General features: G+C 43.6%; 1 protein-coding gene across 1 annotated transcript in view; it reads right to left on the bottom strand.

Annotated features, from left to right (window-relative positions):
* The window catches only part of LOC126214954 (nascent polypeptide-associated complex subunit alpha, muscle-specific form-like), a 269,173-nt gene that overhangs the window by 187,145 nt on the left and 60,780 nt on the right, over positions 1–21,248 (bottom strand). Inside the window, exon 6 of the mRNA XM_049941590.1 lies at positions 14,477–14,662. Coding sequence (XP_049797547.1) covers positions 14,477–14,662 — 186 coding nt within the window. The remainder of the gene's footprint in view (positions 1–14,476; positions 14,663–21,248) is intronic.

Below are 21,248 nucleotides of genomic sequence, written 5' to 3'. Positions count from 1 at the left end.
CTTGTATGAATATCAAGAGCTCAGATGGCAACCCAGTTCTAAGCAAAGAAGGGAAGGCAGAAAGGTGGATGGAGTATATAGAGGGTTTATACAAGGGCGATGTGCTTGAGGACAATATTGTGGAAATGGAAGAGGGTGTAGATGAAGATGAAATGGGAGATAAGATACTGCGTGAAGAGTTTCACAGAGCACTGAAAGAAATGATTCGAAACAAGGCCCCGGGAGTAGACAACATTCCATTAGAACTACTGATGGCCTTGGGAGAGCCAGTCATGACAAAACTCTACCATCTGGTGAGCAAGATGTATGAGACAGGCGAAATACCTACAGACTTCAAGAAGAATATAATAATTCCAATCCCAAAGAAAGCAGGTGTTGACAGATGTGAAAATTACCGAACTATCGGTTTAATAAGTCACAGCTGCAAAATACTAATGCGAATTCTTTACAGACGAATGGAAAAACTGGTAGAAGCCGACCTCGGGGAAGAATAGTTTGGATTCCGTAGTAATGTTGGAACACGTGAGGCAATACTAACCTTACGACTTATCTTAGAAGAAAGATTAAGAAAAGGGAAACCTACGTTTCTAGCATTTGTAGACTTAGAGAAAGCTTTTGACAACGTTAACTGGAATACTCTCTTTCAAATTCTGAAGGTGGCAGGGGTAAAATACAGAGAGCGAAAGGCTATTTACAATTTGTACAGAAACCAGATGGCAGTTATAAGAGTCGAGGGGCATGAAAGGGAAGCAGTGGTTGGGAAAGGAGTGAGACAGGGTTGTAGCCTCTCCCCGATGTTATTCAATCTGTATATTGAACAAGCAGTAAAGGAAACAAAAGAAAAATTCGGAGTAGGTATTAAAATTCATGGAGAAGAAGTAAAAACTTTGAGGTTCGCCGATGACATTGTAATTCTATCAGAGACAGCAAAGGACTTGGAAGAGCAGTTCAACGGAATGGACAGTGTCTTGAAAGGAGGATGTAAGATGAACATCAACAAAAGCAAAACGAGGATAATGGAATGTAGTCAAATTAAATCGGGTGATGCTGAGGGGATTAGATTAGGAAATGAGACACTTAAAGTAGTAAAGGAGTTTCGCTATTTAGGGAGCAAAATGACTGATGATGGTCGAAGTAGAGAGGATATAAAATGTAGACTGGCAATGGCAAGGAAATCGTTTCTGAAGAAGAGAAATTTGTTAACATCGAGTATAGTTTTAAGTGTCAGGAAGTCGTTTCTGAAAGTATTTGTATGGAGTGTAGCCATGTATGGAAGTGAAACATGGACGATAACCAGTTTGGACAAGAAGAGAATAGAAGCTTTCGAAATGTGGTGCTGCAGAAGAATGCTGAGGATAAGGTGGGTAGATCACGTAACTAATGAGGAGGTATTGGATAGGATTGGGGAGAAGAGAAGTTTGTGGCACAACTTGACCAGAAGAAGGGATCGGTTGGTAGGACATGTTTTGAGGCTTCAAGGGATCACAAATTTAGCATTGGAGGGCAGCGTGGAGGGTAAAAATCGTAGAGGGAGACCAAGAGATGAATACACTAAGCAGATCCAGAAGGATTTAAGTTGCAGTAGGTACTGGGAGACGAAGAAGCTTGCACAGGATAGAGTAGCATGGAGAGCTGCATCAAACCAGTCTCTGGACTGAAGACCACAACAACAACAACAACCGTAGACCCATGTCCTATCACCAGTTAGATTCTCGTAAAGAATATCTCGTTCTCAGTTGCGAGAACCAAAAGCTCTTCACAGACTGGGAGGCGAAGGTCTTTCTGGTCTTGTTTCACGAGCCGTGGGACGAACTTGGCAGCAACACGATGCATTCCAAATCACTGAGTCAGAATTTCGTGACATGATTCAACGGCAATGTTACGTGGTTCTGCAATGCCTCAGATAGCCAGTCTTCGATAGGCAGGCACAATTTCGTTGACGCTCGTGACACGAGCGTCGTCGGTAGACGTCGAAGGGCGTCCTGAACGAGGCTCATCTTTAACTTCCGTTCGGCCATTTTTAAACCGCGTGAATCGTTCTTAACACTGAGTACGGCTTAAGCAAACATCACCGTAGGCTTCCTGTATCATTTAGTATGTCTCTGCAAGGTTTTTTTTTTTTTGAGTTTCGCGCAAAACGTAAGACAGACGCGTTGCTCCTCTAACTCTGCTATGTCGAATTTCGCGAACTGTGCGACACAACGTTCTACTCAGTACATCGCTGAACAACAACTAACAGACGTACAATAACAATGACACTTCCGGCAGCCACACTAACACAGGCGAGTGCAGGAATGCCAACTGCACATCGCTTCAATACACCTCTAGCTCGAAATTGCGTTATGTTCCGGAATATGTTGAACAGACCTCGTATTACTGGAGGTATGTACCGTCTATGCAACCAGTTGAAGGCAGTTTGTGTAAGTCGGGAAAGATCAGTTTGGATTTTATAGAAATGTTGGAACACGTGAGGCAATACTGACCCTACGACTTATCTTAGAAGATAGATTAAGGAAAGGCAAACCCACGTTTCTAGCATTTGTAGACTTAGAGAAAGCTTTTTACAACGTTAACTAGAATACTCTCTTACAGATTCTGAAGGTGGCAGGGGTAAAATACGGGAATCTAAAGGCTATTTACAATTTGTACAGAAACCAGATGGCAGTTAATGGAGTCGAGGGGCATGAAAGGGAGGCAGGGGTTGGGAAGTGAGTGAGGCAGGGTTGTAGCCTATCCCCGATGTTATTCAATCTGTATATTGAACAAGCAGTAAAGGAAACAAAATAAAAATTCGGAGTAGGAATTAAAATCCGTGGAGAAGAAATAAAAACTTTGAGGTTCACCGATGACATTGTAATTCTGTCAGAGACAGCAAAGGACTTGGAAGAACAGCTGAACGGAATGGACAGTGTCTTGAAAGGAGGATATAAGATGAACATCAACAAAATCAAAACGAGGATAATGGAATGTAATCGAATCAAATCTGGTGATGCTGCGGGAATTAGATTAGGAAATGAGACACTTAAAGTAGTAAAGGAGTTTTGCTATTTGGGGAGCAAAATAACTGATGATGGTCGAAGTAGAGAGGATATAAAATGTAGAGTGGCAATGGCAAGGAAATCGTTTCTGAAGAAGAGAAATTTGTTAACATCGAGTATAGATTTAAGTGTCAGGAAGTCGTTTCTGAAAGTATTTGTATGGAGTTTAGACTTGTATGGAAGTGAAACGTGGACGATAAACAGTTTAGACAAGACGAGAGTAGAAGCTTTCGAAATTTGGTGCTACAGGAGAATGCTGAAGATATGATATATCACATAACTAATGAGGAGGTATTGAATAGAATTGGAGAGAGGAGAATTTGTGGCACAACTTGACTAGAACAAGGGATCGGTTGGTAGATAATATTCTGAGGCATCAGGGGATCACCAATTTAATATTGGGGGGCAGCGTGGAGGGTAAAAATCGTAGAGGGAGACCAAGAGATGAATGCACTAGATTCAGAATGATGTAGGTTGCAGTAGGTACTGCGAGATTAAGAAGCTTCCACAGGATAGAGCAGCATCATACCAGTCTCTGGACTGAAAACCACAAGAATAACAACATTTCGAAAGTTTCATTAGTGGCCTGTATGCATGTTTCCTTTTTTGCAAGCAATAAACGTATTACATGGTAGATATAATATGCTGCTGTATTACATTTTGTCGTGTTTTTCTTTTTTAGGTTAAAAACAACATATTTTAGCCCAAAGTCGTAATGTGAATTTATCGTTCAGTGTGACTGAACGATAAATTCGGATCTCCGAGAGGGGACTGCCAAGGGGGAGGTTACCATGAGAAAAAGATTGAATAATCTACGAAAGGATAACGTTCTACGAATCGGGGCGTGGAATGTCAGAAGCTTGAACGTTGTAGGGAAACTAGAAAATCTGAAAATGGAAATGCAAAGGCTCAATCTAGATATAGTAGGGGTCAGCGAAGTGAAGTGGAAGGAAGACAAGGATTTCAGGTCAGATGAGTATCGGCTAATATCAACAGCAGCAGAAAATGGTATAACAGGTGTAGGATTCGTTATGAATAGGAAGGTAGGGCAGAGGGTGTGTTACTGTGAACAGTTCAGTGACCGGGTTGTTGTAATCAGAATCGACAGCAGACCAACACCGACAACGATAGTTCAGGTATACATGCCGACGTCGCAAGCTGAAGATGAACAGATAGAGAAAGTGTATGAGGATATTGAAAGGGTAATGCAGTATGTAAAGGGGGACGAAAATCTAATAGTCATGGGCGACTGGAATGCAGTTGTAGGGGTAGGAGTAGAAGAAAAGGTTACAGGAGAGTATGGGCTTGGGACAAGGAATGAAAGAGGAGAAAGACTAATTGAGTTCTGTAACAAGTTTCAGCTAGTAATAGCGAATACCCTGTTCAAGAGTCACAAGAGGAGGAGGTATACTTGGAAAAGGCCGGGAGATACGGGAAGATTTCAATTAGATTACATCATGGTCAGACAGAGATTCTGAAATCAGATACTGGATTGTAAGGCGTACCCAGGAGCAGATATAGACTCAGATCACAATATAGTAGTGATGAAGAGTAGGCTGAAGTTCAAGACATTAGTCAGGAAGAATCAATACGCAAAGAAGTGGGATACGGAAGTACTAAGGAATGACGAGATACGTTTGAAGTTCTCTAACGCTATAGATACAGCAATAAGGAATAGCGCAGTAGGCAGTACAGTTGAAGAGGAATGGACATCTCTAAAAAGAGCCATCACAGAAGTTGGGAAGGAAAACATAGGTACAAAGTAGCTGCGAAGAAACCATGGGTAACAGAAGAAATACTTCAGTTGATTGATGAAAGGAGGAAGTACAAACATGTTCCGGGAAAATCAGGAATACAGAAATACAAGTCGCTGAGGAATGAAATAAATAGGAAGTGCAGGGAAGCTAAGACGAAATGGCTGCAGGAAAAATGTGAAGACATCGAAAAAGATATGATTGTCGGAAGGGCAGACTCAGCATACAGGAAAGTCAAAACAACCTTTGGTGACATTAAAAGCAACGGTGGTAACATTAAGAGTGCAACGGGAATTACACTGTTAAATGCAGAGGAGAGAGCAGATAGGTGGAAAGAACACATTGAAAGCCTCTATGAGGGTGAAGATTTGTCTGATGTGATAGAAGGAGAAACAGGAGTCGATTTAGAAGAGATAGGGAATCCAGTATTAAAATCGGAATTTAAAAGAGCTTTGGAGGACTTACGGTCAAATAAGGCAGAAGGGATAGATAACATTCCATCAGAATTTCTAAAATCATTGGGGGAAGTGGCAACAAAACGACTATTCACGTTGGTGTGTAGAATATATCTGGCGACATACCACCTGACTTTCGGAAAAGCATCATCCACACAATTCCGAAGACGGCAAGAGCTGACAAGTGCGAGAATTATCGCACAATCAGCTTAACAGCTCATGCGTCGAAGCTGCTTACAAGAATAATATACAGAAGAATGGAAAAGAAAATTGAGAATGCGCTAGGTGACGATCAGTTTGGATTTAGGAAAAGTAAATGGACGAGAGAGGCAATTCTGACGTTACGGCTAATAATGGAAGCAAGGCTAAAGTAAAATCAAGACACTTTCATAGGATTTGTCGACCTGGAAAAAGCGTTCGACAATATAAAATGGTGCAAGCTGTTCGAGATTCTGAAAAAAGTAGGGGTAAGCTATAGGGAGAGACGGGTCATATACAATATGTACAACAACCAAGAGGGAATAATAAGAGTGGACGATCAAGAACGAAGTGCTCGTATTAAGAAGGGTGTAAGACAAGGCTGTAGCCTTTCGCCCCTACTCTTCAATCTGTACATCGAGGAAGCAATGATGGAAATAAAAGAAAGGTTCAGGAGTGGAATTAAAATACAAGGTGAAAGGATATCAATGATACGATTCGCTGATGACATTGCTATCCTGAGTGAAAGTGAAGAAGAATTAAATGATCTGCTGAACGGAATGAACAGTCTAATGAGTACACAGTATGGTTTGAGAGTAAATCGGAGAAAGACGAAGGTAATGAGAAGTAGTAGAAATGAGAACAGCGAGAAACTTAACATCAGAATTGATGGTCACGAAGTCAATGAAGTTAAGGAATTCTGCTACCTAGGCAGTAAAATAACCAATGACGGACGGAGCAAGGAGGACATCAAAAGCAGACTCGCTATGGCAAAAAAGGCATTTCTGGCCAAGAGAAGTCTACTAATATCAAATACCGGCCCTAATTTGAGGAAGAAATTTCTGAGGATGTACGTCTGGAGTACAGCATTGTATGGTAGTGAAACATGGACTGTGGGAAAACCGGAACAGAAGAGAATCGAAGCATTTGAGATGTGGTGCTATAGACGAATGTTGAAAATTAGGTGGACTGATAAGGTAAGGAATGAGGACGTTCTACGCAGAATCGGAGAGGAAAGGAATGTGTGGAAAACACTGATAAGGAGAAGGGACAGGATGATAGGACATCTGCTAAGACATGAGGGAATGACTTCCATGGTACTAGAGGGAGCTGTAGAGAGCAAAAACTGTAGAGGAAGACAGAGATTGGAATACGTCAAGCAAATAATTGAGGACGTAGATTGCAAGTGCTACTCTGAGATGAAGAGGTTAGCACAGGAAAGGAATTTGTGGCGGGCCGCATCAAACCAGTCAGTAGACAGATGACCAAAAAAAAAAAAGTGACTTAACGATTTCCAGCGCTGTTCACTCGTGTGTGTGGTCCTGGAGATGTATTCGGTAGTTTCCATACTTCAGCTGGCCGATTTCTGGCGTTCTTTGAGCCACATTTCTCACATCGCATACATAATCCGCATTTTCCATTTTGTGAACATGTGTGTGTTTTCAGTGTGTAGTGTTGGCAACTGTTGTTGTGTATTTGTCTTTCTTTTCTTTGTGTTATGGTTTGACATTTTTCATTTGCTGTGTGTGTGTGTGTGTGGGGGGGGGGGGGGGGGAGAAAGAACGCCAGAAGTCGGCCAGCTGGAGTATGGAAACTAACGAACACATTTCCAGGACCACACACGTGACTTAACAGCGCTGGAAATCGAAGCGGAACGAAAAGTTCACATTACGGCCTTTGTGCTGAAACACTTTTTTAACCTAGAAAACAACAGAAAAACACGACAAATTGTAATATAGGAGCATATTACACGGGGTGTTCAAAAAGTCTCTCCGCACTGCCGTATGATTGTTAGCCGCGTGTGCCGTATGCCGCAGTGAATATACCGAAATGAAACGCAATGAAATACAAGTTATTAATTTATTGAATATTCATTTTTACTTACAAATTTTCACATTAAATGTTGAAAGTGTCCCCCCTGTTGTTGAACACACAATTCAATTCGTTTAATCATGCTTCAAAACACAAGCTGTAACATTTCTTCTGTAACACAAGCAGTGAAAATGTGAAAATGGATATTGCAGTTTTCAATTCATCGATGGATTTTGGACGGTTTTTATAGACAGTTGCTTTCGCTGCACCCCAGAAGAAAAAGTCAGGTGGTGTTAGGTCAGGCGATCGTACAGGCCAAACTCCCAGTGAAATTATGCGATCACCAAAAACATCGGCAAGCAGTGACACTGAAACGCGAGCTGTATGCGCGGTTGCACCATCTTGTTGAAAATAACCGTTCAGTATTTCACTTAACACAAGTTCTCCTATGAATGGGTACAGAATATCACTGCAGTATCATTGTGCGTTTATTGTTTCGTTGAAAAGTATGGGACCCACAACCCGACGTCTAGAAATTGCAATCCGAACTCCTATTTTCACAGAATGAAGTGGTTCCTCATGAATACACAATGGATTTGCAGTACTCCGCATACGAGAATTTTGCGTGTTGAAGAACCCGGATAAATGAAAACACGCCTCATCACTGAAAAACATTTAATTAAGAATATCCTTTTCATTTTGTTGAACGTAGTTTTTGAACCATTGATAATAATATAGTCTCTTGCCATCATCAGTATTTTTGAGTTCTTGCATGACTGTCACTTTGTATGGGAAAAGTTCAATTTTTTCCTTACAGGCTGTATGGGCCGTTCCGACACTAACATCGATTTCCTGGGCGGGTTTTCTTACTGACTTGTTCGGACTCGTGGACATTTTATCGGAAATATCGAGTAGTTTATCCTCAAACAAAACACTAGGACGACCACTTCTCGGTGCATCTGTCACTGAACCCGTTCTTCGAAATTTGTTAATCAAATCTCGCACAGTATCGCGAAGTGGAAGTGTTGTCTCCGGGAAAATTGAATTAAATGTTTGACGAACTGAAACTGTGTACTTACCGCCAGCTTTGAACCCTTGTTCGACTAAAAACACACGTTCTTCAATGGTTAGAATTTTAATAGTGACAAAAACGAAACAAACGAACAAAGGAACCAAACTTAAACGTTCACATCAACACGTAACGACACACACCAACGATATATACTGACGCTGGCTGAGATAAACGAAACAGTGGACTGTTGGGAGAGTCCACTTGAAGGGAAGTAACCCAGGCAGGCGAACAATCATACGGCACGCGCGGCTAACAATCAGACGGCACCGAGGAGAGACTTTTTGAACACCCCGTATCTATCACATAATACGTTTATTGTATGTAAAAAAGGAAACATACGTGACAGGCCACTGATGATGCTTCCCAAGCGAAACTCGTATGGCAACAAACAAACTGCCTTCAATTGGTTGCACGGACAGTACATACCTCCAAGAATTTAAAGCAACTAAAGAAAAGGCGTAAAACAGAAAAAAAAGACTTCGTATTATTGAGCGCCTATGGTCTACTGTGGACGGTTTCATGATCGCTATCCACCTCCACCACCTCAACTTGCTGCTCTTTTGCAGCAAAGGTGTGTATATAAGTTACACTACTGGCCATTAAAATTCCTACACCACGAAGATGTGCTACAGACGCGAAATTTAACCGACAGGAAGAAGATGCTGTGATATGCATCACAGACAGGAACGCCTGCGATGGTGAACTCAACGACGAATCTGGGTGCACCAATGGCAAAACGTCAGTTTTTCGGACGAATCCAGGTTCTGTTTACAGCATCGTGATGGTCGCATCCGTGTTTGGCGACATCGCGGTGAACGCACATTGGAAGCGTGTATACGTCATCGCCATTCTGGCGTATCACCCGGCGTGATTGTATGGGGTGCCATTGGTTACACGTCAACGTCACCTCTTGTTGGCATTGACGACACTTTGAACAGTGGACGTTACATTTCACATGTGTTACGACCTGTGGTTGTACTCTTCATTCGATCCTGCGAAACCGTACATTTCAGCAAGACAACGCACGACCGCATGTTTCAGGTCCTGTACGGGCCTTTCTGGTTACAGAAAATGTTCGACTGCTGCCCTGGCCATCATATTCTCCGGATCTCTCACCAACTGAAAACGTCTGATCAATGGTGACCGAGCAACTGGCTCGTCACAAAACGCCAGTCACTACTCTTGATGAACTGTGGTATCGTGTTGAAGCTGCATGGGTAGCTGTACCTGTACACGCCATCCAAGCTCTGTTTGACTCAATGCCCAGGCGTATCAAGGCCGTTATTACGGCCAGTGGTGGTTGTTCTGGGTACTGATTTCTCAGGATCTATGCACCTAAATTCCGTGAAAATGTAATCACATGTCGGTTCTAGTATAATATATTTGTCCAATAATTACCCGTTTATCATCTGCATTTCTTCTTGGTGTAGCCAGTAGTGTATTAATTAGGGACGAGTGTTCCTTCGCTTTCGTGTGTCGTGTGATCGAGGCAAGAAGCAGCCGCGGCGAGACGGGCAGCGAACCAAGAAAATTTGCAATAATTCGGTGAGCATACTATTAGAGAGACGCTGTAGACTGTACGCAAGTAGAATTCTCGAGCGAAGATACTTCCGTTTGCGTGTGGTGTCGCGAGATGGTCAGCCAAAACCGTTACACGCGAAAGACCGCTAGCGCGAACCTGTGTCAATTATGTGGAACTGCACCAATTACCAACAGCTGAACTGAATATCCGCGCAGTGACTTTCAAACGATAGAAGTGCTCGTTAACGAACGCTGTTGTTGAACAGCGCGACAATAGGTCGCAAGATATTGCAAACGGATCATTGTGGCTGAAGAGCTAATTACGTTTATGACTATCACATAGTTAAAACAGTTTTGGCGCTACATACGCGGTTCGTTGCAACATGCTTGTGGTCGGTAATACGTATCTGCTTCCTGAATATGCAGTTAAGTAAACGATTATAGCACCTGATTCACAGTTCATAGTTCCGACAGTGCCCACGAGAGCGGTAAAGTGCTCAGGAGAAAAATAGATGGGTGCAGCTAGGCACACACGGTCGTTAAATATTCTGAACCACACACTCGCATGTGTAGCTGTGTTGTTCGTCTGACACTGTAGTTGCAGGACATAGAATATGTTTTTGGCCCCTTCATCCCAGCCATTACAGAGTGTGTGAAAGCGTTCCTTGGCAACAGGAAACTACGTTCAGTTAATGCTGATTATGGACGGGATTAGTAAGTAGTAGATTGGATCAGTAAGTAGTAGATTGGATTAGTAAGTAATAGATTGGTTTAGTAAGTAGTAGATTGGATTAATAATCATTAAGAATTAATAGTGCGTTTGGTGTTGAGCTGTCTCAGGAGCGCTTTTTCCTGCATACTTTTAGCATTTCATGAGCAGTGCCTGGACACAAATTTCCTAAAGTAGGGCGACACAATTCTCAAACAAATACGAAAAAAATCGTTGTTGAAAATTAGAAGATTTCCGTTAAGGAACACTTGTAATTTACTAAGATAGACTTCGGGAACTGAGTGTGTAGCATGATACTCTGATGATTGTGAAGTAGCTGGTTAAGTTTCTTCCACTAATTTAAACGCCTTACTAATTAACAAAATGAACAACAAATATGAATCATATTTTTTTGTTAAATAAAAAGAAGAAATTTGCAAGGTATGAAATAGAAAATACAAAACTTTTCTATTTCTACAGACTCAGTAGTATTATCGATGTATGTAATATTGATTCAATTAACAATAAGGTGTTTTGAATGTCTACATCAAATTTTAAGTTACTTTCATACATCCATTAATTAGAAATAACAAGAAGTTATTTTTATTAATTACATAAATAAGATTTCATTTTTATTTAAAAATATCATTCTGTATTTGTTAATTGATATTTCTGTTTGTTAATGCTTATGGAACTGAAATAAAAGTAAAGAAAAATAATACTAGCAGAATTCAAAGAACCTACGATTACAAGCCATTGGCGCTATACAGCCAGAATGGCAGCTCATCAGGTTCAGTCAGAGGCTGTTGAATCTTTGAAAGGAGAAACTGACTCGAGCTGTGATCAATGGCATTTGACATATGCCTTGCGACATCCACTCACAGCCACTAATGAAAAAGCGATGGACAAGCAGTTGGAAAGAAACAAGAAGAATGAATACGAAGCTTCACAGTCTGATAATAGTGAAGTTCTTGGTTAAAAATCTCACTAGTGGCAGATCTTCTTACATCAACTAAAATCCCATATTTATTAACGCAAATAAATGTTGAATTAGCGCATATTTATATAATTTTTTTAAACAAGAAGAACAAATTTGTTATCTTTAATTTCTAACTGGATGTATGCATTGAGAAGAAATAAAAATTTGGTGCAAGTTGCAAGATGTCAAATAGAAAGCCAAATACTTCCCTGATTCTGCAGATTAAACTATTACTGACAAACATAATACTGATTCATGTAACAACAAGACGTTTTGAATGACTGTATCAATTTTAAGTTTTTTTCGTGCATCCAGTAACTAGACATAAAAAGCTGTTATTTTTATTTTAAAAATATGATTCTATTATTTTTAGATCTTATAATTAAATTTTCCTCAAGACATGTAAGTCTCATCTATATCTACGATAATGTTGGAAGCTGAAGAAATGAATTAAAATTTGTGTCATGGCTGGGATTTGAACCTCGGTCTTCTTGTTTACTAGAGAGGAATGCCTACCATTACAGCTCTACTGCAGTATGGCTAATATTTCTGCACGGGCTATTGATTATATATCTGCTAATCAACATCTATACTTGTTAATAAACACGGAATTAAAATAAAAGTAAAAAACTCATAATAGTCAGATTCAAATCAGCTACTTTATGATTACAAGACGTTAATACTTCAACTCAGCTGCTGAAGATTCTGTTAATTGATCTTAATTGATCTTAAGTGTTTTCTAATTAACAGTGCTCGGAAATCTTCTCCTTTGCATGACATATTTTTTCCATTTTTGTGAGGATTATGTCGTACTGATTTAGGAAACTGGCGCAAGGGCACATCATTTTCAGGTCTTATAATTATGAAGCAAATGAAAGAGAGCTCACCTATGAGGTCCAACATGTCAGTTTTCGACATACGTACAGTAGCCTACATACTTAGGCTATGCTGGCCCCTAACCCAGGCTGTTCCAGAGCACGGCACTGGCGAATGTCCATCAACTCGCCCACAGTTAGGCTTATATTACATTATCATATTTCTTTCTCAAATAAATTTCATGGTGTAACAGGGCACTTCGTCAAACCTCGCATGTCGTCAAATAAATATGATCAAATATAAGGTCTCACCGTAGATTTGATCACGAGTCGTTCTTCTTCTGTTCACTGCAACGTGAAAAGTAACTGCATGGAGCACTGGCGTCGCTACAGCTACTTGACGTCTCTGTAGTTTGTAAACATGGCTTCAAAGTTGTGTGTTCCTTTGACTTTTTTGTTTTTTAATGAACTTGCTTCGACTACGGTTGGAGGTGAGCAAGGGACACTGTGCATGCTATTAATTGTGTGTTGATAATCAGGTGGAATATGATGCAGGTGACTCGTGTCCACAATCACAGCTACAGCCATCCACCTCTGCATCTGGACTCATCCAGGCAGCTTTTCAGTGAGCCGGAATAGATGACACGGTCACAATACAGCTTTCTGGCACCCTGACAAAGATCTTTCTAAAAGAAATATGACGAATATTTAATCACATTTCTTTGACAAAGAAATATGATAGTCTAATAGCGGCCTTAGCTACATATAATGTTGGCTAGCGGTACGTTCACAGCTCGTTCTGGACACATGAGGGCCGACTGCCCACCACTGCCCATGGGCACGCTTCCAGCATGGCCGCTTATGTTACGCCTAGGCTCGCTGAGTGTCTGTCCTCGATGTGTTTGCCCTCCCTTGCCCACAAGTGTCTGCTTGTAACAGAACTGGACCAGCCTGCTCTAACTGATGTTGTGTCCAGTGTAGAGGGGTACTCTAGCTTGATCAGCCTGCTCTAACGTATATTTTGTCCAGTGTAGACGGGTACTCTAGCTGTCCCAGCCTGTTCTAACCTGTGTCGTGTCCAGTGTAGAGGGCTACTCTAGTTGGCCCAGCCTGCTCTAACCCGTGTTGTGTCCAGTGTAGAGGGGTACTCTAGCTGTACCAGCTGCTCTAACCCATGTCATGTCCAGTGTAGAGGGCTACTCTAGCTGGACCAGCCTGCTCTAACCCGTGTTGTGTCCAGTGTAGAGGGGTACTCTAGCTGTATCAGCCTGCTCTAACCTGTGTTGTGTCCAATGTAGAGGACACTCTAACTGGACCGGCCTGCTCTAGCCCATGTCACGTGCAGTGTAGAGTGCTACTCTAGCTGGACCAGCCTCCTCTAACCCGTGTTGCGTCCAGTGTAGAGGGGCATTCTAGCTGGACCAGCCCGCTCTAACCCATGTTGTGTCCAGTGTAGAGGAGTATTCTAGCAGTAAAAGCTCTAACCCATGTCATGTCCAGTGTAGAGGGGTACTCTAGCTGGACCAGCCTCCTCTAACCCATGTTGCATCCAGTGTAGAGGGGCATTCTAGCTGGACCAGCCCGCTCTAACCCATGTTGTGTCCAGTGTAGAGGGGTACTCTAGCTGTACCAGCTCTAACCCATGTCATGTCCAGTGTAGAGGGATACTCTAACTGGACCAGCCTGCTCTAACTCACGTTGTGTCCAGTGTAGAGGGGCATTCTAGCTGGACCAGCCTGCTCTAACCCATATTGTGTCCAGTGTAGATAAGTACTCTAGCTGGACCAGCCTGCTCTAACCCATGTTATGTCCAATGTAGAGGGGTACTCTAGTTTGACCAGCCTGCTCCAACCCATCTCATGTTCTGTGTAAAGGTCTAACACATGTCCATGGTAGAGGGGTACTGTAGCTGGACCAGCCTATTGTAACACATGTCGTCTCCAGTGTAAGGGGTACTCTAGCTGGACCAGCCTCCTCTAACCTCTGTCATGTCCAATGTAGAAGAGTATCCAGCAGGCGAACTCGCTGTTGCTGACGGCGAAGACACAGTGTGTGTGACGCGATGCGACAATACACGGAGCTGCCAGTGTACTGTACTGTACGGTTGTGGTGTGTTGGGTTACCTTGACGTTGCCGCCGCCCGGCGAGTGTTTCACGTTGTCCTTGGAGCCGACCTTGGGTTTGGCGCGGTCCTTGAAGTCCAGCTTGACCGTCTCGATCTTCTTGTCGCCGCCGCCCGGCTTGTGCGTCGCGTTCTCCAGCGAGCCCACCTTGGGTTTGGCGTTCCACGTCAGCTTCACCTGCTGGATCTGCAACAGCAGACACACACCACTGTGCAAACTGCTGCTGCGGAAGAGCAAAAATTTCAGTACACAGAGTGAACCGTCTAACACATCACCCATCTCTGACATGCTTAAGATACCAGTCATACCCACTGAAGCGCCAAAGAAACTGGTATAGGCATGCTAATTGAAAGGCCGAAAAATGGCTCTGAGCAGTATCGGACTTAACATCTGACGTCATCAGTCCCCTAGAACTTAGAACTACTTAAACCTAACTCACCTAAGGACATCACACACATCCATGCCCGAGGCAGGATTCGAACCTGCGACCGGAGCAGCCGCGCAGTTCCAGACTGAAGCGCCTAGAACCGCTCGGCCCAAAGGCCAGCAATTCAAATGCGGAGATATGTAAACAGGCAAAACACGACTCTGCGGCCGGCAACGCCTATACAGGGTGTTACAAAAAGGTACGGCCAAACTTTCAGGAAACATACCTCACACACAAAGAAAGAAAATATTTTATGTGGACATGCGTCCGGAAATGCTTACTTTCCATGTTAGAGCTCATTTTACTACTTCTCTTCAAATCACATTAATCATGGAATGGAAACACACAGCAACAGAACTTACCAGCGTGACTTCAAACACTTTGTTACAGGAAATGTTCATAATGTCCTCCGTTAGCGAGGATACGTGCATCCACCCTCCGTCGCATGGAATCCCTGATGCGCTGATGCAGCCCTGGGGAATGGCGTATTGTATCACAGCCGTGCACAATACGATCACGAAGAGTCTCTACATTTGGTACCGGGGTTGCGTGGACAAGAGCTTTCAAATGCCCCCATAAATGAAAGTCTAGAGGGTTGAGGTCAGGAGAGCGTGGAGGCCATGGAATTGGTCCGCCTCTACCAATCCATCGGTCACCGAATCTGTTGTCCAGAAGCGTACGAACACTTCGACTGAAATGTGCAGGAGCTCCATCGTGCATGAACCACATGTTGTGTCGTAAAAGCACATTTTCTAGCAGCACAGGTAGAGTATCCCGTATGAAATCATGGCGGTGAATCGAGGAAGTACAGTACATACTGACGAAACTAAAATGAGCTCTAACATGGAAATTAAGCGTTTCCGGACACATGCCAACATAACATCTTTTCTTTATTTGTGTGTGAGGGATGTTTCCTGAAAGTTTGGCCGCACCTTTTTGTAACACCCTGTATAAGGCAACAAGTGACTTATGCAGTTGTTAGATCGGTTGCTGCTGCTGCAATGGCAGGTTATCAAGATTTAAGTGAGCTTGAACGTGGTGTTATAGTCGGCACACGAGCGAGGAGACACAGCAGTACCGGGGTAGCGATGAAGTGTGGATTTTCCCGACGACAATTTCACGAGTGTACCGTAAATATCCTGAATCCGATAAAAAAAAAAAAAAATCTCCGACATCGGTGCGGCCGGAAAAAGATCCTGTTAGAACGGGACCAACGACGACTGAAGAGAATCGTTCAACGTGACCAGTGCAGACCTTCCGCAAATTGCGGTAGATTTCAATGCTGGGCCATCAACAAGTGGCAGCGTGAGAAGCATTCAACGAAACACCATGGATAACGGCTTTTGGAGCCGAAGGCCCACTCGTGTACCCTTGACGACTGTACTACACTTTCAAGGGAACCTCCCCATCGCACCCCCCTCAGATTTAGTTATAAGTTGGCCCAGTGGACAGGCCTTGAAAAACTATACACAGATCAATCGAGAAAACAGGAAGAAGTTGTGTGGAACTATGAAAAAAAGCAAAATATACAAACTGAGTAGTCCATGCACAGGACAGGCAACATCAAGACTATATGAGCTCAGGAGCGCCGTGGTCACGTGGTTAGCGTGAGCAGCTGCCGAACGAGAGATCCTTGGTTCAAGTCTTCCCTCAAGTGAAAAGTTTAATTTGTTATTTTCAGACAATTATTATCTGTCCGTCCGATGCGATCACTATTTTGGGAGTGGTTATCACATCCACAAGAAAACCTAAATCGGGCAAGGTAGAAGAATCTTTTTACCCATTCGCCAAGTGTACAAGTTAGGTGGGTCGACAACATATTCATGTCATGTGACGCACATGCCGTCACCAGTGTCGAATAGAATATCGAATAGAATACATCAGACGTGTTTACCTGTGGAGGAATCGGTTGACCTATGACCTTGCGATCAAATGTATTCGGTTACGGTCGCAAAACACAGACACTAAACGTATTACAGTGAACAGAGACGTCAATGAACGAACGGACAGATCATAACTTTTGCGAAAATAAAAAAAAGTAAAATTTTCACTCGAGGGAAGGCTTCAACCAAGGACCTCTTATTCCGCAGCTGCTCACGCTAACCACCGGACCACGGCGCTCCTGAGCTCACATTGGCCTTGATGTTGCCTATCTTCTACATGGACGACTCAGTTTGTATATTTTGATTATTTTTTTCATAGTTCCACACAACTTCTTCCTGTTTTCTCGATTGATCTGTGTTCAGTTATTCAAGGCCTGTCCACTGGGCCAACTTATAACTAAATCTGAGGGGGGGGGGGGTGCGATGGGGAGGTTCCCTTGTTAGCTTTACGCCTCGCCTGGGCCAGTTGACACTGACGTTGGACTGTTGAGACACCGGTCGCTGTTGCCGAGCGGTTCTGGGCCCTTCAGTCCGGAACCGCGCTGCTGCTAAGGTCGAAGGTTCGAATCCTGCCCTGGGCATGGATGTGTGTGATGTCCTCAGGTTAATTAGGTCTAGGGGTCTGATGACCTCAGATATTGTCATAATGCTTAGAGCGATTTGAACCATTTTTGACTTTTGATGACTGTTAACATGTTGCCTGGTCGGTCGGGTCTCCTTTCAAATTGTGGATGGATGTGTGTAGGTATAGAGACAGCCTCATGAATCCATGGATGCTGCATGTCAACAGGAGTGTGCTTAAGCTGGTGGAGACTCTGTAATGGTGTGGGGCGTCTGCAGTTGGAATGATGTGGGACCCCTGGTATGTCTAGATACAACTCTGACAGGTGACACGTACGTAAGCATCCTGTCTGATCACATGCACCTATTCAGGTCCATTGTGAATTTCGCCGGGCTTGAGCAATTCCAGCAGGATAATGCGGCACCCCACACGTCTATAATTGCTACAGAGTGGCTCCAGAGTTTAAACACTTCCGCTGGCCACCAAACTCCCCAGACATGAGCATTATTGAACATATCTAGGTTGGCTTGCAATGTGCTGTGCAGCAGAAATCTTCATCGCCTCGCACTCGGATTTATGGACAACGCTGCAGGATCCATGGTGTCAATTCCCTCCAGCACTGCTTCAGACATTAGTTGAGGTCCTGTCGTGACGCGGCACTTCTGCGTGCTCGCAGGGGCCCTGCGCGATATTAGTCAGGTGTACCAGTTACTCTGGCTCTTCTACATCTACATCCACATCCATACTCCGCAAGCCACCTGACAGTGTGTGGCGGAGGGTACTTTGAGTCCCTCTATCGGTTCTCCCTTTTATTCCAGTCTCGCATTGTTCGTGGAAAGAAGGATTGTCGGTATGCCTCTGTGTGGGCTCTAATCTCTCTGATTTTATCCTCATGGTCTCTTCGCGAGATATACGTAGGAGGGACCAATATACTGCTTGACTCTTCGGTGAAGCTATGTACTCGAAACTTCAGCAAAAGCCCGTACCGAGCTACTGAGCGTCTCTCCTGCAGAGTCTTCCACTGGAGTTTATCTATCATCTCCCTAACGCTTTCGCGATTACTAAATGATCCTGTAACGAAGCGCGCTGCTCTCCGTTGGATCTTCTCTATTTCTTCTATCAAACCTATCTGGTACGGATCCCACACGGCTGAGCAGTATTCAAGCAGTGGGCGAACAAGTGTACTGTAACCTACTTCCTTTGTTTACGGATTGCATTTCCATAGGATTCTTCCAATGAATCTCAGTCTGGCATCTGCTTTACCGACGATCAACTTTATATGATCATTCCATTTTAAATCACTCCTAATGCATACTCCCAGATAATTTATGAAATTAACTGCTTCCAGTTGCTGACCTGTTATATTGTAGCTAAATGATAAGGAATCTATCTTTCTATGTATTCGCAGCACATTAGATTTGTCTACATTGAGATTCAATTGCCATTCCCTGCACCATGCGTCAATTCGCTGCAGATCCTCCTGCATTTCAGTACAATTTTCCATTGTTACAACCTCTCGATACACCACTGCATCATCCGCAAAAAGCCTCAGTGAACTTCCGATGTCATTCACAAGGTCATTTACGTATATTGTGAACAGCGACGGTCCTACGACACTCCCCTGCGGCACACCTGAAATCACTCTTACTTCGGAAGACTACTCTCCATTGAGAATGACATGCTGCGTTCTGTTATCTAGGAACTCTTTAATCCAATCACACAATTGGTCTGATAGTCTATATGCCCTTACTTTGTTAATTAAACGACTGTGGGGAACTGTATCGAACGCCTTGCGGAAGTCAAGAAACACGGCATCTACCTGTGAACCCGTGTCTATGGCCCTCTGAGTCTCGTGGACGAATAGCGCGAGCTGGGTTTCACCCGACCATCTTTTTCGAAACCCATGCCGATTCCTACAGAGTAGATTTCTAGTCTCCAGAAAAGTCATTATACTCGAACATAATACGTGTTCCAAAGTTCCACAACTGATCGATGTTAGAGGTATAGGTCTATAGTTCTGCACATCTGTTCGACGTCCCTTCTTGAAAACGGGGATGACCTGTGCCCTTTTCCAATCCTTTGGAACTCTACGCTCTTCTAGAGACCTACGGTACACCGCTGCAAGAAGGGGGGCAAGTTCATTCGCGTATTTCAGTGTATTTGCTAACAAAGCACATTCAAATATGCCTTACTAAAGATTGAAATTGCGACCTCGCACGGGAGTGGTTTCTTGCGAGAACTGTATGTGCTTACTTCTTCACGGGCGGAATAAGCGAGTATCACAAGTGGGGTACCTATCCATGACGAAACGACTCCAGCGCCATCTTGAAGGCAGCACCCTGCATCCGTCATATCTGTGCTCTCCGAGAGGGGTCCGTAAGGACCACGGCGTCGACGGGCTACTAATCCCCGATATTTCTCCCCCGTTAACCCCTTATATTCCTCCCTTATTTCCACATACAGTCCGGTTTCCAGCTCCGTCATTATCCCACGTGAAAAATAGCTTCTACACATACAATTTTAACAGCATTTTCACAATGAGAGGTTTTGCCGGCACAGAAAACACGTATTCATTAGGTGTATTTAATCATTCCTTTTGTTTGTCCCCCATACGCGCACCAGCAGGCAAGCAGAATGCACTGGCGCGTGGTTTTGCGGTACTCGCCTGTATAGTAATCCGGACAGAGTCACTGTTAGCTCGTGTCGGCCGGCCATTTAATAACGCAGCATTGCGCATTGCACGTGCAGGGAAGGACAAGGCGAGCAGCGGGCTGGGAGGGGGGGAGGGGGGCACAATAGAATCGCCCCCTAATCCCAGCAGCTGCGACGACACCACGATTACCGCACCAATGGTAAACCCGGTTCATCCCAGCGTCGGCCGCTGTAAATAATCCCAGCGGGTGTGTGCGAGACCAGATAAGGCCGGTGATTCAAAGAATCCGCCTCGCACCGTTTCAAAAATGTAAAATTGTGTACAATTTTGGTAAACATTTTTGGAAACAGTGATCAATAGAGTATTATATTTTAACGAAAGTTCAATCTTGATCACAACACTTGTGTCTCAATAACATACGTGACCGGTTTCGGTTATACAGGGTGTTACAAAAAGGTACGGCCAAACTTTCAGGAAACATTCCTCACACACAAAGAAAGAAAATATATTATGTGGACATGTGTCCGGAAACGCTTACTTTCCAGGTTAGAGCTCATTTTATTACTTCTCTTCAAATCACATTAATCATGGAATGGAAACACTCAGCAACAGAACGTACCAGCGTGACTTCAAACACTTTGTTACAGGAAATGTTCAAAATGTCCTCCGTTAGCGAGGATACATGCATCCACCCTTCGTCGCATCGAATCCCTGATGCGCTGATGCAGCCCTGGAGAATAGCGTATTGTATCACAGCCGTCCACAATACGAGCACGAAGAGTCTCTGAGTTTGGTACCGGGGTTGCATAGAAAACAGCTTTGAAATGCCCCCATAAATAAAAGTCAAGAGGGTTGAGGTCAGGAGAGCGTGGAGGCCACGGAATTGGTCCGCCTCTACCAATCCATCGGTCACCGAATCCGTTGTTCAGAAGCGTCCGAACACTTCGACTGAAATGTGCAGCTCCATCGTGCATGAACCACATGTTGTGTCGTACTTGTAATGGCACATGTTCTAGCACCACAGGAAGAGTACCCGTATGAAATTATGATAACGTGCTCCATTGAGCGTAGGTGGAAGAACATGGGGCCCAATCGAGACATCACCAACAATGCCTGCCCAAACGTTCACACAAAATCTGTGTTGATGACGTGATTGCACAATTGCGTGCAGATTCTCGTCAGCCCACACATGTTGATTGTGAAAATTTACAATTTGATCACGTTGGAATGAAGCCGGCTCGTAAAGA

This window comes from Schistocerca nitens, chromosome 12, assembly GCF_023898315.1.
Source record: "Schistocerca nitens isolate TAMUIC-IGC-003100 chromosome 12, iqSchNite1.1, whole genome shotgun sequence".
In the NCBI taxonomy this organism is placed as follows: Eukaryota; Metazoa; Arthropoda; class Insecta; order Orthoptera; family Acrididae; genus Schistocerca; species Schistocerca nitens.
The sequence above is the reverse complement of the archived record's forward strand: the minus strand, read 5'-3'. Positions and strand labels throughout refer to the sequence as shown.